Below are 25,657 nucleotides of genomic sequence, written 5' to 3'. Positions count from 1 at the left end.
TGGCACTATCATAGTGTTACCTGAGGAGCCATTTCCTCATAATCTACTGCTAGACTTTCCTGCATTCTCCTTCAATGCCAACAGGCAATGCTCACACTAGACTCAGCATCAAATCCATGACATGGGATCAACTTGTTGCATTCCCCCCGAGAAACTACTTGAGAACAAGCAGAGTTTAACCAGCTGCTGAAAGCAGGTATCGTGACTAGATTGGGTAATCAGTGAGTCTTCTCAATCCACATGGTTCATAAAAAGGATTTTTCCTGGAGGATATGTAGAGATTATAGGGTGCTTAACTGATGCACAATGCCAGTCTTCTAGACTGCACTCAGTGTAATGGATTTTAACAGCACCACCAGCAGTAACAAAATATTCAATGTGATACATTGTGCTAAGTCATATTTGCACAGCAACTAACATAAAAAGAAACAGCAGTTAACACAACATTCAGCTTGTACGAGTAACATTTTATGCCATTTGGCCTCAGGTATACTGTTGGCTCATGCATGGAGTGCTTAGAAAGAAAATTACCATTCGTTTTTTGCTACATGGATGACAGTCTCATGTTTTATGCTTCAGTAGAACAGAATGCCATATGCTTGTGGCAGCTTTTCAGCTGCATGCGAGAATAAGCATAATTATTAACATATCAAAAGTATGCATTGGGATAACCTGAGATTAAATTCTTGGGATACTTGGTCTCACCAGCAGGACTGTCACCATTGCCCAAGTGTGTTGAAGCAGTATGACAGATGCTTCTTCCCAAAACTTACAAGGCCTTTGGAGATTCTTAGATATGCTGAATTATTATCAACATCCCCTGCCTCACCTAGCTTGCATCCAAGGGCCGATCACAGCATTAAACATCAGCGAGAATACTGCACGGAATCATAAGATAGAAGCAGCTGGCCCCAGCTCGTGGTCCAGTGGCTAGTGTTGCTGCCTCTGAATCGCGGGATCCTGTGTTTGATTCCTGTCCAGGTCAAAGATTTTCTCCACTCAGGGACTGGGTGTTCTTGTTGTCTGTATCATTTCATCATTATTCACAAAAGTGGCCAGATGGGGCTGTGTAAAGATTGGGAATTTCTACATGCGCTGATAACCGCACAGTTGAGTGCCTCACAGACCAAACATCATCATATCACACCGAAGCAGCTTTCCAGGACATAAAGAAACATTTATCATAGCCAATGTTGCTGGGACACCCAAGATTGTGTTCCCCATGGTGCTTATGGTAGATGCAAGCCAAACAGCTGTGGGAGCAGCTCTACAACAGAAAGTCGAGGACAACTGGCAGTGACTTGCCTTTTTCTCTAAGAATCTGACTCGACAACAGCAAAAGTAGAGTGTGAAGGATCAGGAGTTGCTTTTATTTTATTTTGCAATTAAAAATTTCTACCTGTTGGTTGAAGGGAGACATTTTGCAGTTCTTACTGACCACAATCCACTAGGTATTTGGTAAAATAAAAATGTAAATGTTGTGTGACTAGGGCCTCCTGTTGGATAGACCATTTGCCGGGTGCAAGTCTTTCAATTTGATGCCACTTAGGCGACTTGGGCGCCGTTGGGGATGAAATGATGATGATGAGGGCAACACAACACCCAGCACCTGAGTGGAGAAAATCTCTGACCTAGCTGGGAATCGAACTTGAGCCCTTAGGATTGACATTCTGTTGTGCTGACTGCTTAGCTACCAGGGGTGGACAATTTTTGGTGTGATGTAGCAAGAGAGGAACCAGGAACCCTACATACCAGAGCAATACCATCATGAAGTTTTTGTCACTCTGTGTAATTTAGCCCCACACCCAGGAGCCTTAAGTGACAGCCAAGTTAGTCTCTGCCAAAATCTTGTGGTCGGGAGTGCAGAAAGATTGTCAACATGGGTGCATAGATGTTTGACATGCCAGTGTAATCAAATCAGCAGGCATATCTCCGTGTCTGTTGCTCACTTCCCAGTGCCATTGGCTAGATTTATGCATATACATTTGGACATTCTGGGGTCACTACCATATTCTGTGGGACAATGTTATTTGCTAACAATCATCAAGTATTTTACCAAGTGGCCAGAGGTCATTGTGATTCGAGGTACATCTGCCAAAACAGTTGTGAGGGTGTTGCTGCAGATTTGGTTCCCCAGGTTTGGCATTCTGTCACACATAACCCCAGGTTACATAAAACAATTTGAAAGCGAACTTTTCAGTGAATTTCTCCTACTGGGCAGCTGCAATCACATCTGCACTATAAGCTACCAAGCAGCCAGCAATTTAATGGTAGAGTGGTTTCACAATATGGTCAAAACAGCTCTAATGTCCAGTTCATCATCATGGTCAGAAGCATTAGCCCTGTTTCTGTGTGGGTTGAGAATGATAGCGAAGGAGAACATTTGATACTCACTAGCACAATTGACTTATGGTGAGCAACTGAGGGTGTCATGAGAACTGATCTTGCCAGCATCCACACAACTGGTTGTTCAGGGGCTATGCAGCCAGTATGCACAACAACTTGGTCTCAGCAGGACCATTCAGGCTACCAGTACTGTCAGACGTGGAGAATGGTGGGTGTTTGTTCATAGAATCCTAACATGTCTCATGTGTGGTTCAGGAGTGATACTGTGCATCCTCCCTTCATTTCAATGTACTCAGGGCCATACAGAGTAATTATCACAAGGGGGAGGAACACTCTGAACATAGAAAAGGTCAGTAAACAGGAGACAGTCTCAATAAAGTGACTCAGGCGTGCATACACTGATGAAGGTATGCTCCCTTCTCCACTCCAACATTGCACTCCAGGGAGCAGGCCAATCTGTTGGCACCAGTAGAAGATTTCAGAAGAGGGAATATCCTTTCCTGCACCAGACATTTTGTTGAAGACCAGCAGGCAGATCAAGTGCGAGTTCCCTCACATACCAGGTGGACCTGGTTTCGAAAAAGGGCGGGGCTGATGTAGAAAAACCAAAACTTTGCTGCAATGAAACCACCATAGACTATAAAAAGTATTTTTGCTGCAGTTGGCACAATGACTGTTGTTATTTACTGTTGTTTATCCAAGGTTATTTGTTTTATCCTGTGCAAGCATAATACAGTCATAAGTGAATAATTGATCAATTTTATTGTGGATGAGAGGTAAAGCTCAAGTTTCCCTAAATGTATGAAGTAGGAGCATGACGTTGCTTTATCATTAAGTCAGTTTTGTGCTCATTCTATAATAGATCACTTATTGATGATGAAAGATCTGAAGATGGTCACATAGATAAATTAGTCATCTTGTCAATAATATATGCAGCTGTGCCTGCACGTAGGCTTTAATAAACTTCATTCATTATAAAATGGCTTGTGAAACATTCATAACAGGTTTAAGCATAACGTAAAGATTACACAGCTCCTGTGATGTGATTGCAGACTGACACTAACACCCACAATCATTGCACAAAACATTCTAAAAGCATGCATTTCAAATGACAAAGATCTTTATGGCTACATGGCTGCTAGTTAGTTTGGTAATGCTGAATTAGCAACAGGTTGCTGGAATACTGTGTAACCAAGAATGGCCAGTCATTTCAATGATAAAATTTATTAGTGATTGATTGTTCAGTATTTTTTCCACTCTCGGCATCTATAGTCATACAAAGTGAAATAATAAGCAGCCAGCTGCATAAAAAAAATGAATTTCTTTATCAGTTTGGGGCACTTAGTGCCATTTTTCAGAAGGTTATATCTATTGTTTTTTTTGCAACAGTGAACAATAAGATGCATACAGCAATATGCCATTGTCATGTTGTTCATAGTTTCTGTACAAAATTCAGGCAGTGTGACCCACACGACCCTGGCATTTTGCTGTATGCATCTTGTTGTTGACACTCAAGAATAATGTGATGGATATAGCCTTCTGAAGAAGGGCAGCAAGTGCCGGAGCATAGAAATTAAATTTCTTTTATGCAGTTGGTTGCTTGTTATGTTGTTATATTTATTGACTGTTTGAGCAATGCGAGGGCGTTGCTGCAGACTTGGTTCCCCAGGTTTGGCATTCTGTGACACATAACCCCAGGTCTCAGAAAACAATTTGAAAGCGAACTTTTCAATGAATTTCTCCTACTGGGCAGCTGCAATCACATCTGCACTATAAGCTACCAAGCAGCCAGCAATTTAATGGTAGAGTGGTTTCACAATATGGTCAAGACAGCCCTAATGTGCTGTTCATCATCATGGTCAGAAGCATTAGCGCTGTTTCTGTGTGGGTTGAGAATGATAGCGAAGGAAAATATTTGATACTCACTAGCACAATTGACTTATGGTGAGCAACTGAGGGTGTCATGAGAACTGATCTTGCCAGCATCCACACAACTGGTTGTTCAGGGGCTATGCAGCCAGTATGCACAACAACTTGGTCTACCAGAAAACAATACGAAAAATTCTTTTGCTTGTAGTGACTGGAAATCTGTATTGGTTTGGGGTTTACAAAGTATGACCTTTTCAGCTACAATCATGTCAGAAAGTAGGAGGTAGCTGCACCAACTACTGTTTGATATGTGGAATAATAAGTACAACCGTGTTTTGAGAGCAGAGGGCAATCAGTGGGAAACACAACCCACAAAAGAAATCAATAGAAGTTGGAGTTATGTAGATACGAATAAATGGTGACCTGACAAAGTTTACCCTATCATGTAGGTTATAAATGCTTTAATGTCTTTGATTGACAAGAGGTCAGTAAGTGAATTCTGTATTTCAGAGTGGCCAACTGATGGTAACAAGAAGTAGAGAGACGAAAAACGTGAAAGTGATAGTTTTGTTCTTATATTTTTACTGTTGTCTATTGTCACACTTGTCTTCATAATGATTACTGGATTCATTCAAATTTCAAAATTTTCAGGTGCTGGTGTGTTAAAACAAATAAATTGCATGTTAAGTTTGATCTGAAACAATCACACATGATAAATATAAAAGTGAACATGATACCAATTGTAGCTACAGAGCAAGCCATCAGTTCTATGTGTTGTGTGCAGTTTCTGTAAGTCACTAACATACATGCATTACAAAGTCAAGTATTATAAAGGAATGTGCAAAAGAATGTTATGAGGTGCTGCCTTCTCTATGTGTACATAAAGCTGATAAAGACACTGTTGAAACTGTGCTGGCTACTCCTTCACCAGGACACTGGGCAGCACTAGGAAACATTGTATAGCAGGCTCTGAATTAAATGCACATATGACAAAAGAAAACCAAGATCGCCCCCAGCCTTGCGCTGATAATGCCCCCTGGGCAGCGTACATATAAGCCACTGCCGCAGACCAAGGTACCTCAGTCTCTCATCTCAGTACCTCAGCATGTGGCATCGGGACTCAGTTCGCATTGCACCTCAGTATGTCACACTGTGCTCCAGTCTTCTAAAGTGATAGTCATCGCCTCGCACCTTAGCTAGCTGTGAGGGAATGTTAGTCAATTGTATACAGTTGTGATATGGTCACGGACAAGATTAAAGAATTAGTACATGTTACTTGATTGCTGTTAACCACACAACTTCAGATTGGACATCACTGAAGTTAAGCACTCAATTGGTTTCTGTAATAAAGTGTATTTTAATTACGTGCGCATTTTGTGTTGTAGTGTGAGGAAACCGGCCACTCTTTCCTCATCCAGTCAGGAACCACAAAACATTACAAGAGGGCACAGCCACGATAGAATCAAAACAGTTACAAAAATAACACAAAATTATGGTTAGTGTATAAAACTAAAACTAGAATGGAAACAAATCTTGCAGTTCTCATCTCAAACACACATCTTCCATGTTGGATATTAGTGTGCTCCTTTTATGAGTTTTGAGTTTAAGATAAAAACAATTACTGTTATCAGTCACAGTTTTTAAAACTCAATGTGTTTCAGAAAATTATCTTAATTTTCATGTGTTCTTTTACGTAATAATATGTTACATGTGAGTTGAGTTGCTGTATTTGCAGTTCCAAGAACTGTGTTTACAGTTCCTTGTGTTTTGAACAGTTTAAATGTTATCCAGTCAAATTATAACAGAAATTAATTACACCTACCAAGTGGCAACAGGAAAATTTTCATCTTGTCTTCACCTTCGTTATATGTTACACCACATGAACTCCTGTTCTTAATGCTTAAATACGTGTAATATTTCTGGTCACCAGTATATCTCTTCTGCAGGTCCGTGAATTGCAGCAATTACATTTGCTGGCAGTCAGTTGTACCATTTTTTTCTATTACTGTTTCACAATAGTTTCTAAGAAAGATTTCTTCTGTGTAGGTGTTTTAAAATTAATTGGTAACAAATATCCCTATTTTTTATATTTTGGAGTAACACTTGAAGGCAGCAATTAACATTCTGGATTCTGTTTTGCCATTGTCTCTTATACTTCATTTATTGTCAACAAGTGTCTGGACTCTAATTTTTTTGCCACCTATATTTTTAGTGTGTGGTTAGAGCGTCTTAGAGTATGTGATAAGTCCAGCAGTAAGGTGTTATGGTAGCTATCAAAGGCTTCAAGTATTGTGGTTCAGACAGACATGTAGTTTTTCTTTTTTATTAATGTTTGCTCTCTTAGTCTGTAGTTTGTGCTTATGATAGAGAATCACTGTTTCTTAAGAAACTTTTTGATATTATAAGAGAAGTTGCTATCTTTAATTGCTCTATTAGGTGCCTACATGCATTTCCATAATTATGTAATTAAAAAGCAGCTTACTTTTTAAAACAATAGCATTTCCACATAATTCAAGCTAATTAGTGTTTAGTGTAGCATTTGAAAGCTGCTTCCCTCTGTCCTCAAATTATTAGACTCATTTTACATCTGCAAAGATTTACCTTTGTGGTGGAACCATGGAGCATGACAAGAGTGGTAACTGAATGAGTAGAAATAGTCAACCTGCCATAAAACTGATTCTGGATGGGACCAACATATTTAACATCTTTCTGCATTTTCTCTTTGTAGTGGGTATATATTCGTATGCTAAATTCTTCATAGTTATTTTGTTGCCTCCCTTTAAAACAATTTTGCTTTGTTTTTAATTCTGTCATGAAAAATAGGCTAGCTACTCCCTTTATAGAGTTTAACAGACGTTAGTCTTTTCTATGATTCTTTTGTATCCAATTTGAAACCCTCTTTCATTCAAACACTTTGTGATGTTGCGTAGTATACAACAACAGAGGTAAATTAATACAGTTCTTCAAACATCTTTTTACTAAGCTATTTTGGTAAAGTTAGTGGGGGAAACTGCTATGTGCCATACAATTTTATTCTGTTGTGTAATCAGGTTTAAGGTGTGATGCTGTGCTACATTCCAATTTAGAAATTAGAATTTATCACCTTTGAACATTTTACATGTTGTTGGTGAAAATATTTACATATGAAGCTAAGAGACATGAGGTACATAAAACTTTCATGATATTTTCATCAGTGACATATTGTTACATATAATGTGAAAATTATATACGGAGTAACCTTTTAACCAGTGATTTATTAGAAGTTAGTATGACAGTAGTCAAAACCTTATGACACTTAAATCTGATTCCTCACACTCTTACTGCTTTCTTCATAACCACTCTGCTAGAACAATCCTAAATGTACTACAGGGGACAGAATGGGCAGCTTTTGGGAGTCTGTTGAAGAATCTGTAGGCTAGATATTTGTGGCTGTTTTGAACTCTAGCTACCTACTGTAGCCTATCAATTGATTGTCCATTTCTTGTGTTGTAGTCATGTATGGACTTCCTAAGGTTAAAATTATTTAAATTCTCTTTAACCCTGAGAAGGCAACTGTACATGTAGAGGCTAGAGACTGCCATAATATTGAGCTCTTTGAAGCAATCTTTATAAAAGTCTCTTGGGGTAAGTGCTGCTATATGTCTGATAGTCTTTTTTTGCCACTTGAATACAATTCATGATTATAATTTACAGGAAGCACCTACTGGTCACACAAATGAAACAGTGATTTGGAAATTGCTGTACAAGGTACGGGAGATCTCCTGCCGATCGGTGATGTTGATGTCATACCTCCCATTCATAGCTAATGCAACTAGCATTATACCAGAGTTTGTGAATGTGGAAATATGCCTGGAGTTATGTATCAAAGGCAAGTCAAACACTGAAGAGACATTTTAATGAATCAAAATACAAAAACAATGCTGTCTGTACACAGTGCAAAATTAGTACCTCATCTCCTACCATCCAAACTTTACAGAAAGGGGCACAGCAAAATTATAGGAAACCAATTTACAAATCAAGTTAATGTCAATACACAATTACACATACACGAATACATAACACAGCAACTTATCAGTGGAACAGGCCTGGAGAGGCGCTGACAGTGTCCGCACATTTGTGTGCTGATTGTTGGAACTGAAGGCTACAGTTGACTATGTATCAGTATACACATGTTAACTCTCAAGCTGCAGATATAAGATTGGGAATATTCACAATGAAAAACTGATTGTGATAGAAAGCCTTCTCACAGTGAAAACTAGTAAAAAATTAGTTCTTCACATGTGTCCATATCTCATCCTTTAGGAACATAAATACAGATACCAAGATTTTGGCCTATGTGTCCAATCTTCATTTTTTTAAAATAAGGACCAAAAGCTGTTTTATTATTACCTATGTTATAATATTCTCTAAAACAGACATCAAAAGATCTGATCATTTGGCGTATGTAAAATTTTCCACAAGTTCCACATTTTATCTTATACACACCTCACTGTATTTATTATGAATTATTATTTACTTTATATCAATGTTGATTGTCAGTATGGAAGAGTACTTTTATTTTTTTATTTTAATCTTAGGGAAAGTACAAGCATGATCTGTACAGACGTCTTACCTGTGTAAGTCAATACAATATCACCAATTCCCCCCCTCCCTCCCTACCCCAACTGCCTCACAGATGTAATGGTAAGAGAGCTAAACAAGAAAGATTATCCTGGTGGTATTTTATGTGACCTGACTGAAGCATTTAATTGTGTGGCTCACAAAATACTACTTAGTAAACTAAACTCTTATCGTGTTAATGGTATCCTTCTTGCATGGATGGAATCTGATGTCCATAACACAAAGCAGAGGGTCTCATTAACAGGCTGTGGTATCTTACACATTAAAATAACCTCAGTATGGGAGATGCATGAGTTGGTTGCCACAGGAATGGACACTGGGACCACTCTTTTTTCTAACCTAAATAAATAATTTTCCAATGACTTTAAAGGGGAGTTCAAAAACTGTAATGTTTGCTGCTGACACAAATATGCTAATCAAGAGTCCTGAGTCAATAGGTCTTGCAGCTGGATTGTCCACAAGAGAATGACTCATGTGGTGCAGGATTGGGAGCAGAACTGGAATGGGGATGAACAGTGGCATTCTGTCAGTTGGGTGGGTGGCAGAACACTACTTTGGGTGATATGGGTAGGATTTTGGGTAGGATATCTCTCATCTCAAGGCATGGTTAGGATAGCTGAAGCCTGGTGAAGGATGTGGTCAAGATTTTAAAGGCCAGGATGATACTGGGTGACCAGAGGAATGCTGGTCAATGGCTGATAACCAGGTTTACTGTTGTCAGAGGAGAAGGTGATGTGTGTGATCTGTTTATCAATGAACTTGATAGGATATTGTCTGTCAAGAAAAGCTCTGGTAAGGTTATCACTATATTTCAACAGCTCCTGATTTCCACTGCAGATGCAACATCCAGGGATGGGAAAAATGTGGAGAAGAGACTTTTTGACATGAAATGGGTGATAGCTGTCAAAGTGGAGATATTGTTGGTGGGTGGCACACTTGATATGAACAAATGTATTTATGGACCTATCTAAGAGAGGTGGAGATCAACATCTAGGAAAGTGGCTTGTTGAGTTAAGAAGGACCAGATTTGGGAATAGGCTTTGAGCTATGGAGGAAAGAGTAAAGGTTGTCCCTGCTGTGAGTTCAGATCACAAAAATGTTATCAATGAATCTGAACCAGACAAGGTATTTTAGTTGTTAACTAAATAGGAAGCGTTCCTCCAGATGGCCCAAAAATAAGGTGGCCTATGGCGGTGCCATGCAAGTACCCATGGTAGTATCAAGGATTTGCATGTGTATCTGGCTTTCAAAAGTGAAATAATTGTGGGTCAGGATGTGGTTTGCCAGGAGGATTAGGAAAGAGATTGTGGGTTTGATATCACGAGGATGCTGGGAAAGGAAATATTCCATGAACACAGGATCATGGACATGGGGGATGTTGATGTACAAGGACATCACATCGACAGTGACCTACAAGGAGTCTGGTGATAGTGAGGTGGGAACTGTGAAAAGGCAGTGAAGGAACTGAGTGGTGTCTTTAATGTAGGATGGGAGTTTATGGACAATAGTTTGGAGGTGTTAGTTAACAAAGGCAGTGGTTCATTCTGTGACGGCATTGTAACCAGCCATAACAGAATGACTAGCAGGAAGACCTGTGGGTTTTGGGTTTGTGCAGTTTTGGGAGTAGGTAAGAGGTGCGAGTGTGGGGAGGAGCAGCTGATGTGAAGAGGGAAATGGATTTAGCTGTCGGGTTCTGCAATGGGTCTGTGGCCTTGAGGAAGTGCTGGGGGTCATATTGGACTTCTGAGATGGGATCATGGTTGTAAAGTTTATATGCAGAGATGTTGGAAAGTTGGCAGGGATCCTCAGCCACAAAGTCACTATCATTCAAGACCACCATGGTGGAGCCTTTGTCTATGGAAGAATGATAACATTTGAATTGGTTTCTGGATATTGGTTAGCAGTGTGTTCCATAGGAGTGATGTTGGGCTTACTAGGGAGTGAGTTAGGAGAGGAAGGTGAGGACGGGTTAGAAATGAGGGATTCTTGTAAGATTATCAGGGAATCACTAGTCAAAAGAGGAGGAGGATCATGGTTGGAGGGAGGTTGGACTGTTTTAAGCAAGGTATTGTGTAGGATATTGATTGGCTGTTGTCAGTGAAGTGCATGGTGAAGAAATGTTTCAGTTGCAGAGAATGAGCAAAGGAAAAAGTGTCCTGTACAATCCTAGCATGGTTGAAGTTAGTTTTGTACAAAGGGTGGTGCCTTTAGAAAGTACCCAGTCTTCTGCAGGAGTCAGACTTCTCTGTTAAAGGATGGGTGTTCCGGTGCCATGTGTTTTATGGAGGCTGGAAGAAGTTCTTGCGGATGTGGAAGGCAGAGTAAGTTAGATAGGTGTGGTTGATAAGTTAGGAGGGGTTGATTGAGAGGAGGGGTCATTGGATCATAGTGACAGGCTGTTTATTGCCCAGAGTCAATTGAATGCTGGCATAAAACAGAAGTAACTGGGACAGCTACCTCAGATGACGCTGGAAATACTGTTCCAGCTGTTTAAATGCAAGTGCAAGTGTTTCTGTTGCAGTGATACTACTCAAGAAGTTGTAATCAGAGTAAAAGGATTTTGCAAAAGGAGCAGAGGCTGTTAAGCATGGTTTGAGCTTTCACTGTTTGATTACAAAGGACCAGACCGGTGAGGATGACAGATGGAAGGAATTTGAAAAAAATAAAGGTTCCTGCAGTAGGGTGAGTGACAGCCAGGGATGTCTATTTTAATGGTAAATGCATTAGATGGAATGTCATGTGCTAGGCAAGATTTCAGAAAGAAGATGTGTGTTTAATTTTGATAGGGCAAAAGAGAGTTTTCAAAAATGGCAGAGGTAGACTAAGCAGAGATTCATGGTCGGTTAGCCTGGAAATAAAAGGAGTGACTGAACAAATAGTTTAAAAAGGTTAAAAATAAAATGATAAGAACTTATAGCTGAAGTGATATAATGGAAGTAAATGGTATATTATATACAGTGAGCTATATAGGAATAATGACAATATTATGTAAAGAATAGTCGCTACTCATATAGTGGAGATGCTGAGTAGCAGATAGCCACAACAAAAAGACTGTCAAAGAAAGCTGGGCCTTCATCAGAATTAGACAACACACACGCACACACACACACACACACACACACACACACACACACACACACATGATCACAGACTCTGGCTGCCCAGGCCAGATTGAGTGCGTGGTAATGTGAGTGTTAGTTGCTATTGCATGTGTGTGTGTGTGTGTGTGTGTGTGTGTGTGTGTGTGTGTGTGTGTGTGTGTGTTGTGTAACTCTGATGAAGACCTGTTTGGCTGAAAGCTTTGTTTGACATCTGTTTCTTGTGCCTATCTGTGACTCAGCAGACTGTATGGTGAGTAGAAACTATCCTTTTCATAACACTTGTCATTATTCCATTCTGGGTTTTCCATTTATTTGAGATATGCAGAAGTCAGAAGAAAGATCATAAAATGTTTTTATAGAAGAAAGAAGTAGCAAGCACTCTTGTAAATAAATATGCTCAATGCAAGTAAAAATGTGTGATCATACATTGTGATAATAGATAAACATGTGTGACAGGTTTACAGTTAAGTCAGGCAGCACTTCTCCCTCCCTCCCTCCCTCCTCCCCCTCCCTCCTCCCCCTCCCTCCCCCCCCCCCCTCTCTCTCTCCCTCCTTTCTCTTTCTCCTGCTCCCCTTCTCTGTTTCTACACTCCTGGAAACGGAAAAAAGAACACATCGACACCGGTGTGTCAGACCCACCATACTTGCTCCGGACACTGCGAGAGGGCTGTACAAGCAATGATCACACGCACGGCACAGCGGACACACCAGGAACCACGGTGTTGGCCGTCGAATGGCGCTAGCTGCGCAGCATTTGTGCACCGCCGCCGTCATTGTCAGCCAGTTTGCCGTGGCATACGGAGCTCCATCGCAGTCTTTAACACTGGTAGCATGCCGCGACAGCGTGGACGTGAACCGTATGTGCAGTTGACGGACTTTGAGCGAGGGCGTATAGTGGGCATGCGGGAGGCCGGGTGGACGTACCGCCGAATTGCTCAACACGTGGGGCGTGAGGTCTCCACAGTACATCGATGTTGTCGCCAGTGGTCGGCGGAAGGTGCACGTGCCCGTCGACGTGGGACCGGACCGCAGCGACGCACGGATGCACGCCAAGACCGTAGGATCCTACGAAGTGTCGTAGGGGACCGCACCGCCACTTCCCAGCAAATTAGGGACACTGTTGCTCCTGGGGTATCCGCGAGGACCATTCACAACCGTCTCCATGAAGCTAGGCTACGGTCCCTCACACCGTTAGGCCGTCTTCCGCTCAAGCCCCAACATCGTGCAGCCCGCCTCCAGTGGTGTCGCGACAGGCATGAATGGAGGGACGAATGGAGACGTGTCGTCTTCAGCGATGAGAGTCGCTTTTGCCTTGGTGCCAATGATGGTCGTATGCGTGTTTGGCGCCGTTCAGGTGAGCGCCACAATCAGGACTGCATACGACCGAGGCACACAGGGCCAACACCCGGCATCATGGTGTGGGGAGCGATCTCCTACACTGGCCGTACACCTCTGGTGATCATTGAGGGGACACTGAATAGTGCACCATACATCCAAACCGTCATCGAACCCATCGTTCTACCATTCCTAGACCAGCAAGGGAACTTGCTGTTCCAACAGGACAATGCACGTCCGCATGTATCCCGTGCCACCCAACGTGCTCTAGAAGGTGTAAGTCAACTACTCTGGTCAGCAAGATCTCCGGATCTGTCCCCCAATGAGCATGTTTGGGACTGGATGAAGCGTTGTCTCACGTGGTCTGCACGTGCAGCACGAACGCTGGTCCAACTGAGGCGCCAGGTGGAAATGGCATGGCAAGCCGTTCCACAGGACTACATCCAGCATCTCTACGATCGTCTCCATGGGAGAAAAGCAGCCTGCATTGCTGCGAAAGGTGAATATACACTGTACTAGTGCCGACATTGTGCATGCTCTGTTGCCTGTGTCTATGTGCCTGTGGTTCTGTCAGTGTGATCATGTGATGTATCTGACCCCAGGAATGTGTCAATAAAGTTTCCCCTTCCTGGGACAATGAATTCACAGTGTTCTTATTTCAATTTCCAGGAGTGTATTTCTCTCCCCTTCTCTCTCCCATCCGTGCCACCCCCCCCCCCTCCCCTCTCTCTCCATTTCCCTCTCTTCACCCCTCCTTTCCCTCACTCTATATTTCTTATATGCTCTACTGCCTCAGGACTTCTTTCACCTTGTGCCGCCCGCTACAGAGCTATCTGTCTTTCCTGATCCTGTCTTGCACCACCCTACTACCAACTTGCCTCATGCATCTTTCCCTATCCCCTTTCCACACCCATCAGCCCAGGCAACTGAAAAGGGCCAGAGCTTGAAAGCTAGTGAACACTGTTGTCTATTATATGTAACAGTTCACAATATTTTAAGCCTTAATCTCTCAAAGACTATCTTCAAACAAACAATAATGACCATTTGGCACCAGAAGCTAGCATTAATAGCCATATACTGAATGAAGACAGAGTGCAAAATTTCTTTGGGCCCAGCTAGATAAAGTAACAGTGAAGTCAACATGCAAAGAATATAATCAAGAATCTAAGTTGAGTATGGTGTGCCCTATGCTTTTAGAAGCATCTCTCCCCTATGCCCTTAGAAGCCTCACCCATTGTGTTGACATAAAGTTGGTGTGCCCTATGCTCTTAGAAGCATCTCTCACCTATGCCCTTAGAAGCCTCAGCCATTGTGTTGACATAAAGTTCAGACTGCAGGTTTTTTTTATTTATTATTTTTTTTAAGCAGCCATACTAGCACACTGTTTTAATCTGCCAAGAAATATCAACTCAGTGCACACTGCATTGCAGAGTGAAAATTCATTCCAGAAACAATCCTTGAGGCTGTGGCTAAGCCATGTTTCTGTGATATCCTTCCCTATAGGAGTCCTAGGCCCACTGGATATGCACAGAAGAACTTCTGTTAAGTTGGAAAGGGAGGCAAAGTACTGGTGGAAGTAAATTTGTGAGGGTGGTCCATGATTCGTGCTTGGATGACTCAGTCAGTAGAACACCTGCCTGTGAGATTCAAAGGTACCAGACTCGAGTCCCAGTCCAACATACAGTTTCATTCTGCCAGAAAGTTTCAAATAAGCGCACATTCCGCTTATTGAATACTGACATCAGTCAGAGATTACGAAGGTGACTTTAATGAATGACATTCATTTACACAGTACAGCCTGGAACACAGATTACTGAAAATGTTTATTCTAATATATATTTGCAAAACAGAACAAAGATGAAAAAACAATAAAATACTTTACAAGGCACCAGCAAAAGAAAAAATGTAATTGTTCCCAACACCCCTACAGGTTCTAGAGATGTTAGTTTGTAAATTCTGAAACTCCCATGGCTTGGCAACACCACAGCTGCCTAACCTTTGGCAGTGGCTTTATCAAAAAACTAGCTTTTAACTTGTCGGTACTGACCAACTTGATGTTAAACTTTCCCGCAATAATTAACTCATAAATATAGTGATGGCTTATGTTGATGTGCTTTCTTTAGCACGATGTAAACCATTGTGACTCATTGCAGTGACACCTCCCTTAACACAGGACACACTCACCAGTTTTTCACTGTTGGCTCAGCCAATGAATACCGAAACAGTTCGAATAAGTAAAAAAAGTTGCGTAGTCACAAATTTTTGTACAGTGGTAGGGGGGAATGACCAGTGGGGTGTGAGTGAGGGGGTGTTATAATGTTTAAAGGTCACTTTTTTAGGTTTTTCTTGAATAACTCGAAAACTGCAGCTTATAGTGAAAATGTTTCCATGTACAAAACAAACCTACATTAAATTTCGTACAAAAATATCAGATATTCATTTTCTCTCTAGGACAAGAGCACCCATATGATACTTTGAGTGTGTGTGGTGTGTGTGTGTGTGTGTGTGTGTGTGTGTGTGTGGGGAGGGGGGGGGGGTGTCAAGGTGTGGGAGTGTGGAGTATCTTTAATAATTTCAAAGGTGAATGGTGACTTTTAACTAACCATAATAATACCTCAGTTCTGATTCTGTTATAAAGCTGCATAATACTGACTTTTAAATCATTTTCTTGGAAGAAAAGTACCTGACTGCACTGTGTTTGGGGGGAGGCTACATTATAATTTTTTTCCTTTCCCAGAAGCTGAGAGGGGGCCACTCCCCCCCCCCCCCCCCCCTTCATGTTGCCATCGTGTATGTGATGTACACTGTGACTAATAGTTTCTATGCTGGAGGGCATGAAAATATCACAGATATTAAAAATAGTATTTTAATTGTATGAAATTGATGTCTGCTATTAAATGAAGTGTGTTAATAATAGATATTAAATTAGTGTACTACATCTAACTTCAGTAGAGCTATATCCAGGGATAAACTGTATTCTGTGGGTGTAACAGGGGACAGAGGATTTGGGGTGGAGAGCAGAAGCAGGAGGGAAGGCAGTTTGGCAGATTGAGGTGATGCACTTCGCTGTTTTCCAGGTCTGCAAACTGAAGAGCAAGCAGTCAAGTCCCCAATGTTTCTACCCCCTATGTAACAAGAAGCAACTGCATAGTATTACAAAGTTACACCATTTCTTCCACAGTGCATCTTGTGAATCACTGGTGATACAGTGTGCATACATGCCCGAGGGCTGTTTATTTTCCAGAAAGTGCATTAACATTGTATAGAATACAGATATGAGTTACTACTAATACTAAAGCCAGAAACGCATATGGACGGTATTGACATAACTCTCTGCACATTGTTCTACGCTGCTAGATGGGAAAACTGATTCTTAGTCATCCTGTGTGGCAGCTGTAGTGTTTTTCTAAGCAAGACACCTCCCCCACCATGGGCCCTGTTCGCTTCTTGGTCTACAGACACTCTATACCCCTCAGCAATTCCTCTCTGTTTCCCTTATGTGAGAAGACAAAATAACTTCACAGAGCTTGTATTTACATAAAAGTGTTATTTACAATTTGTTAACTGAGACCTTATTTGCAGTTTCAGCTGATCTTTTATGTAAAATGGCTGAGAACTGTATAATTTGTAAACATGGTGTTGTTAGTGGCATGCGTAATGTTGGTGGGAAAGGAATTGGATTGATAAATGTGACACATTACTGCTATCATTGACAGTGCATTGTAAACTGTGTTGTAGACATGATGAACAAGTATATTACACTTCTCTCACCATTAGTTGAGTTACAAGTTAATTGCATTAATATCTTCCATTCCGAAATTGCTGGCACTTATAGTGTGAGCTGATCATATTAAAGTCTAGAACAATAATCTGCCGTAATGCATTGCTTGAGTTATGTTGAAATATCTGAAGTTCCATAACACCTTGGTGACCTGTTGCAGAAGGAGCAAATTTAAGCCTTGGGTCACTTCAGATGTCAGAACAGCTGATGCTGGGATGATGAGTCTGATATCTCTGAAGCTGTGAAAAGTATTTCAGCTATCGATAGTGTAGACAATGAAATCAACGTTGTCAAATACATACACACAGTGTGCTAGTCTTGGGAGAGGGGCTAAGTATGGTAGACAGTTTACTGCTGCAGCTGTTGAGACTTTTTACATAATATCTCATTTCACAACTGCAAATACATAACCTCTTAATAAACTGAAAATAATGCATTATATAAACACAAACATGGTGAAGTTATTTTGTCTGCTCATGTAAGATAACTGGACAGCAAATGCTGAGGAGGTATAGTTTGCCTGCAGACTGAAGAGTGAGCAGCACTCATGGTGGGGGAAGTTGCATTTTCCAGAAGAACACTGCAACTGCCTTACAGAATGACAAAGAATCAGTTTCCCCACTACCATTATTAAACAGTGTACAGAGATCTATGTACATTCTGTCCGTATGTGTTTCTTGTGCTAATATTACTAGTAATTTGTATTTGTATTCCACATAATGTTAATGATCTTTGTGGAAAATAAATAGACCCCTGACAGCTCAGCCCACTTTTTTGCCAGTGATTCACAAGGGGAGCTGCAGAAATGGCTGGTATAACTTTGTGAAACACCCTGTACTTGCTTCTTGTAATGTAGTGTGGTAGAGAGAGTGGGGAACTACCTATATCTACGTGTATACCCTGCAAATCACATTTAAGTGCCTGGCAGACGGTAAATCGAACGGCCTCCACAATTCTCTATTATTCTAATCTCATATAGCAAGCAGGAAGAACAAACACCTGTATCTTCCTGTACGAGCTCTGATTTCCCTTATTTTACCATGGTGATCGTTTCTCCCTATTTAGGTCAGTCTCAACAAAATATTTTCACATTCGGAGGAGTAAGTTGGTGATTGGAATTTTGTGTGAAGATTCTGACAGAACAAAAGAAAGCTTTTGTTTTAATGGTGTCCACGCCAAATTTTGTATCATTTCAGTGACTGCTCTTCTTTTTTGATGTACTCCAACAATCCTATCTGGTAAGTGTCCCACACCATGCAGCAGTATTCTAAAAGAGGACGGACAAGAATAGTGTAGGCAGTCTCTTAGTAGATCTGTTACATTTTCTAAGTGTCCTACCAATAAAACTGTCTTTGGTTAGCCTTCCCCACAACATTTTTTATGTGTTCCTTCCAATTTAAGTTGTTCGTAATTGTAATTCCTAAATATTTAGTTGAATTTATGGCTGTTAGAATTGACTGATTTATCATGTAACAGAAGCTTAACAGACTTCTTTTAGCACTCATGTGGATGACCTCATGGTTTTCATTATTTAGGGTCAATTGCCAATTTTTACACCATATAGATATCTTTTCTAAATCATTTTGCAACTTGTTTTGATCTTCTAATGACTTTATTAGTCAATAAATGACAGGTCATCTGCAGACAACCTAAGACTGCGGCTCAGATTGTCTCCCAAATCGTTTATATAGATAATTAACAGCAAAGGACCTATTACACTACATTGGGAAACACCAGAAATCACTTTTGTTTCACTCAATGACTTTCCATCAGTTACTACGAAATGTGACCTCTTTGACAGGAAATCACAAATCCAGTCACATAACTGAGATGATATTCCATAAGCACGCAATTCCACTACAAGCCTCTTGAGTGGTACAATGCCAAAAGCCTCCTGAAAATCCAGAAATATGGAATAAGTCTGAAATCCATTGTCAATAGCACTCAACGCTTCATGTGAGTAAAGAGCTAGTTGTGTTTCACAAGAATGATGTTTTCTAAATCCATGTTGACTGTGCGTCAATGAACTGTTTTCTTCAAGGTAATTCATAATGTTCGAACACAATATATGTTCCTAAATCCAGCTGCATATTGGTGTTAATGATATGGGCCTGTAGTTTAGTGGATTACTCCTACTACCTTTCTTGAATAGTGGTGTGACCTGTGCAACTTTCCAGTCTTTGGGTACAGATCTTTCATTGAGCAAATGGTTGTATATGATTGTTAAGTGTGGAGCTATTGCATTGGCATACTCTGAAAGGAACCTAATTGGTGTACAGTGTGGACCAGGAGACATGCTTTTATTAAGGTGATTTAAGTTGCTTCACTACTCTGAGGATGTTTACTTCTATGTTATTTATGTTGGCAGCTGTTCTTGATTTGAATTCTGGAATGTTTACTTCGTCTTATTTTGTGAAGGCATTTCAGAAGGCTGTGTTAAGTTACTCTGCTTTGACAGCACTGTCCTTGATAGTATCTCCATTGCTATCATGCAGAGAAGCCATTGATTGTGTCTTGCTGCTAGTATACTTCACATAAGACCAGAATCTCTTTGGATTTTCTGCCAGGTTTTGAGACAACGTTTCATTGTGGAAACTATTGTAAGCATCTCACATTGAAGTTTGTGCTAAATTTTTGGCTTCTGTAAAAGGTCTCCAATCTTGGGAATTTTGCGTCTATTTAAATTTGGCATGTTGGTTTTGTTGTTAGCAACAGTGTTCTGACCTGTTTTTTGTACCAAGGAGCATCAGCTCCATCGATTGTTAATTTATGTGGTATAAATCTCTCAACTACTGCCAATACTATTTCTTTGAATTAAAGCCACATCTGTTCTACACTTATATTGTTAATTTGGAAGCAGTGGAGATTGTCTCTGAGGAAGGCAAGTGAATTATTATCTGCATTTTTGAACATGTATATTTTTTGTTTGTTTTTGGAGGATTTGGGGGTTACGATATTCAGTCTCGCTATGACAACCCTGTGTTCACTAATCCTTGTATCCATTTTGATGCAAGTTATTAACTCAGGATTATTTGTTGCTAAGAAGTCAAGCGTGTCTTCACAACGGTTTACTATTTGCTTGGGCTCATGAAGTAACTGCTCAAAATAATATCCAGAGAATGTGTTTAGCACAATTTCTGATGATGTTTTATGCATATCTCCAGAATTAAACATCTATTTTCAGCAACATATATTTAAAGTCACCACCAACTGTAATCATATAAGTCGGGTATGTGTTTGAAATCAAAGTCAAGTTTTCTTTGAACCTTTCAGAAATTGTGTTATCTGAATAGGGAGGTCAGTAAAAGGAACCAATTATTATTTTATTCTGGTTGCCAGCAATGACCTCTGCCCATACTAACTCACAGGAACTATCTACTTCAATTTTGCGACAAGATAAACTACTTCTAACAGCAACAAACCTAGCACCACCACCCATGTTTAGCCTATCCTTTCGGAAGACAGTTAGGTTCTTCACAATAATTTCGGCTGAGCTTACCTCTGGTTTTAGACAGCTTTCAGTGCCTGTAACAATTTGAGCACCAGTGATTTCTATTAGCACTTGGAGCTCTGGTACTTTCCCAACACAGCTACAACAATTTACAACTGTTATACTGATGGTTCTTGTATCGGTGTTCTTCCTGTGTTCGGCGTGCAACCTTTCTGACGGAAGCCCTTTTTGTGTTTTCCTGAGACCCTCTAACCCAAAAAGCCACCCAGTCCACACCACGCAGCCCCAGCTACCCATGTAGCCACCTCCTGCATATTGTGGACTCCTGACCTATTCAGTGGAACCTGAAACCCAACCACCCTTTAGTGCAAGTTTAGGAATCTGGAGCCTACATGGTCTCAGAACTGTCTGAGCTTCTGATTCAGACCCTCCACTTGGCTCTGTACCGGAGGTCTGCAATTGGTACTGTCTACTATGCTGCAAATGGTCAGCTCTGTTTTTATCTCCCAAGCAAGACTAGCAGCCTTTACCACTTCTGTTAGCCACTCGAAACCAAATCTCTTCTGATCCAAAGTGACACACATCATTAGTACCGACGTGGGCCACCACCTGCAGTTGGCTGCGCCCTGTGCTCCTCATGGCTTCTGGGAGGACCCGTTCCTTATCTGAAATGACTCCACCCGGTATGCACATGGAGTGCTCATTGGCTTCCTTCCCCTTCTTGGCAGCCATGTCCCTAAGGGGCCCCATAATGTGTCTAACATTAGATCTCCCAACTGTCAATAATCCCACCCTCTGTGATTGTCCAGCTCTTGCAGGCTGAGAGGTTTCCTCTGAAACAGGACAGGTGGCGCAGTGGTTAGCACACTGGACTCGCATTCGGGAGGACGACGGTTCAATTCCGTTTCCGGCCATCCTGATTTAGGTTTTCTGTGATTTTCCTAAATCGCTTCAGGCAAATGCCGGGATGGTTCCTTTGAAAGGGCACGGCCGATTTCCTTCCCCATCCTTCCCTCACCCGAGCTTATGCTCCGTCTCTAATGACCTCGTTGTTGACGGGATGTTAAACACTAAGATCCTCCTCTTCCTCCTCCATCTGTCTCAGTGACAGTGGCAGCCACAGACAGCATCTGGAACCTGTTTGTCTGACTAACCAGGGAGGCCTTACATGTGGCCCCCTGGGAAGTCTTTCGCTGCCTGCTAGGGCCCGGGGCGACCTCGTCCCACTCGATTACAGTGGAGGGGTCAACCTCAGTGTGAGCAGTAACTGGGCTGGCCACCAGTATCAGCCAATTGGAGGACTTGGACTTGTGAATGTCTGTTGGATCCCCACAGCCAGCCCGCAACAGTGATGTCCATCCACTGCAGCCTCAAGCTGTGTAACCGAAGCCACCACAGCCTGGAGCTGGGAGCAAAGTGACACCTACTCAGCTCGGATCTGCACACAACAGTCACAGTTCCTATCCATACTAAAGACTGTGGATAACTAAACTACCCAGATAAACGGACTATTGGCACATGCTGCGGAACTCTACTGTAGACACTGACGAAAATGCGGCAACTGTGTCTGATAAATTAGACACAATTTGTAGATCTACAAAGGGAAGGAAGTGCATGATCACAATCTGGCAACTTCTTACCCCCATGCTTGTACACCTACTCCTCCTCCCCCTCCCTTCCCCCATCCAATCCTTTTCACCCAGTTACATTCCTAGAATACAGTATATGCCTTAATGCAGCTCTACTACACTTATATATGGCATAAAAAATTTAATATTTATTTTTAACCCACTTCATTTAACAATAAACATTAGTTTCATACCATTAAAACACTATTTTTAAAAATCGGCAACTTTTCTATCTGTTGTAACATAGAAATTGTTAGTGCTAGAGAAAAAAATGTATAGGACCATTTTTGTAGGAAATGTAATGTCATTTAATTATGTGCTAGGAAGCATTTCTGCTAGAAGCCAAAGTTTTGTATTATTCTAGAAAGACATGGAAAAGTAACCTTTAAACACACCCTCACTGCCACACTCACATCCCACTGGTCAGGATTTCTAGTATGTTTTTCATGGCACTCCCTTCTATCACTGTACAAAAATTTGCAATTAAACAAATTTTTCCCCTAAGTTTCCTTCATTGACTGAACTATGTGCTTAACACACAATTCATGGAGCAATTCTCAATAGTATATTGGTTCTTGCTATTGATAGGGTCATTTATTTGCAGTTGACAGAGCAACTGTTTGTTGCCATTTCGAATTCAATGAATTAACTTGAAAATATAGTTGGTTATTGAGAGCAGTTGATTGAAATCTTGTCACACACCATCACAGAAGCCTTTAGTTTCAGTTTCCCACTTCTTTTGAAAGCTAGTCCTACATTGACTGTGTCTTTGATGTATCTCATAATTCATTTGACTGCTTCTCAGTGGAATTTCTGATATAACTGGAGTTGAATCTTCTTATGACTTCCACAGCACATGGAATGTTTGGTCGTGAGCCTCTAATGTGTTTAAATGACTTAAAGTGTGAGTGTGGATGTGGGTTATATCAGCTTATTCTCCCAAACCATCTTCCATTTCTTTATGAAATGACTTACTTGGAATTTACACAGAAATTCTCTAATCACTACAAGCCTTTTTAGAGCCAAATATATGAGTGACCCAACAGCTTGCTGATGAGGAATGCAATGTAATACAAGCTCTTCCTCATCTGCCAAGTTTTCTTCATATTTTTGCCACTTCAAATTAGGTTCAAGTTGATGTGCAACAAACTTCCACATTGATTTTCTTGAGTATGTTTACTGCATATTTACTTTTATCAATTCTAATTATCCTTAGTTTTATGTTTTATTTTTATTCTCATGCCAAGATGCCAACTGAGTTTGTGAAGATCTCTCATCTTAAATTGATTTATGAACTTTTCCAATTATTTCAGTTTGACAAGATGATCAAGTCATCTACATAAACAACTAGAATGATTATATGTTGCTTCTCAATTCTGTACTAAATTGTGCCTTCTATACATTCATTTTATGTGTTATATATAACTTCTCACACCAGATGTGTAATACCTGTTTTAGACCATGAATTGCCATCTCAATGCAAACTTCATTTCCTCGGCCTTCTTCTCAAAGTCTTCAGATTGACAAATGTAAACTAATTCATTGAGATCACCAGTATGTATGCAGTTCAGGCATCAAATTCAGCTGCTAAAGGTAACAGGCAACAATATGAAGAATGAGGAACAACGGGAGAGAATGTTTCATCAAAGTCCACTAGTGGTATCTGGGAATAACCTTTTACTACAGAATGAGCCTTTTAATGTTCAGTTTCACCATTTGACATTTCTTTGATGTTGACTACTCATTTCAAATTGATAGTATTTCTGCCTGATGGTAAATCAGATGGAGCCTAAGTTTCATCTTCACATATAACTTATGTTCATCATTTAAGGCTTCCTTTCACTTTTGGCAATCATCACCACTCTTTGATTCTCTCTATGGAAGTCGTTCAGGAATACTACCAAAATAAGCAAATCTACATCAAAATATTTGGGATTTGGTATTTTTCCATGTGACAATTTTCTAATTTTTGATTGCCATTTCTGACTGCACAGATTCTCTATGAGATTGATTAGTCAGTGTCCATATCTACACTGCCAGTCACTGTCTGCTCAGTGTTCCAATTCCAGATTCACTGCATTTTCTGCATTATCATCAGCAAGTTGTGTTCGTTGCATCAGATTTTCGTGATGTCATGTGCTGCTGCCAGGCGAGCACTGCCCATGAAATTAATGTATACCATATTGCCAGGAAGACAGATTACTTAACACTATTTATTAGGCGATATGTTTACAGAACAGATCAGAGATGAAAAAACAACAAACTTCTATACAAGGCATCAGAAAAAAAGGTTGTTGCACCTGACAGTGCTGCAGAATGAAACTTCAGTCTGGAAACTTTTATGTTATTACCCATTCACTCATCATGTTCTGTAGATCTCACCAAAGATAACTGTCACGGATGTGGAACAAGTTAAGATATACATTAATATAAGATGGAGACATTACAGAAACTTAATCTACACTGCCAGGGAAAAAATTAGTACCCCCGGAAAGATAACATCGATTTTGATCTGATGACAGCATATCCTCTGGGATAGTAGATGTACTGGTAATGGTTTCAACACCGTCCACCACCAGATAACATAATGGCATAGCTACCAGAATGCCATCTGTATCTATCCTCTAATAGGGAATGCTCATGGCCAGAAGGCTCAGTGCGCCGCTAACTTGTGAAGCAAACAGGCAATCATGTCACAGGGATGCACTTGTGCCTCCTACAGCCAACTGAATGAGTATGAAATGAGTCAAATTGTGGCCTTCCTAGTGGCAGGGTGGTCCTTTTGAAAAAGTGCCACACAAGTTGGACATGATGGCCACCCGTTAGACAAAGTTATGGATGTCCAAGCATCACAGACACCCACCAGGACTGTTGTACTATAAGGGCAGGAGTAGCAGATTGTACAGCTACCACAACACAGGTAAGAAGGCTTGTGACCCAAGATGTGTCAACACTAACTGTCACAAACCAGTTATTTGCAGTGTGACTATGGGCACATACATCGCTAGCCCATCTTCCACTATGCTACAGCATGAAGGTAAATGGCTTGAACTGGTGCCATCAGAGGGTCACTTGGAATGGTGTGCTGTGGTCTTCCGTGATGAAAGCAAATTCTATCTGCTTGTAAGTGATAGTCATGTGCACATATGATGTAGACTTGGTGAGCATTGTCTCATAGAGCCTTCTGGTCTGGGGTGCGGTTAGCTACAACTCTCATTCACCTTTGGTGTTTCTGCAGCAGATGCTAACCAGCACTTGGTACATTCAGAATGTTGTTAGACCTGTTCTTTTACTATTCTTGCAACAGGAAGGTGATGTGTTGTTTCAATTGGATAATATTCACCCACACACTGCCTGTGAAACTCAATGTGCTCTGCGAGATGTGCAGCACCTTCTTTGGCCAGCATGATCTTTCGACTTGCCTCCAATCAAGCATTTGTGGGATGTAATGGGACAAGGAGTGACTTGTGAGACTTATCAGCCAATGACTCTTGCAGAACTGCATGAACAGGTTAAGTAGGCATCT

General features: G+C 40.9%; 1 protein-coding gene across 2 annotated transcripts in view; it reads left to right on the top strand.

Moving 5' to 3' along the window:
• Nucleotides 1–25,657, top strand: part of LOC126356264 (uncharacterized) — a 241,031-nt gene that overhangs the window by 197,828 nt on the left and 17,546 nt on the right. For both annotated transcript variants that reach the window (XM_050007106.1, XM_050007105.1), the window contains one exon: nucleotides 7,909–8,083. In XM_050007106.1, the coding sequence (XP_049863063.1) occupies nucleotides 7,990–8,083 (94 nt within the window). In that variant the 5' untranslated portion in view covers nucleotides 7,909–7,989. The remainder of the gene's footprint in view (nucleotides 1–7,908; nucleotides 8,084–25,657) is intronic.

This window comes from Schistocerca gregaria, chromosome 3, assembly GCF_023897955.1.
Source record: "Schistocerca gregaria isolate iqSchGreg1 chromosome 3, iqSchGreg1.2, whole genome shotgun sequence".
Classification (NCBI taxonomy): domain Eukaryota; kingdom Metazoa; phylum Arthropoda; class Insecta; order Orthoptera; family Acrididae; genus Schistocerca; species Schistocerca gregaria.
This window is presented reverse-complemented; position numbering and strand designations above follow the sequence as displayed.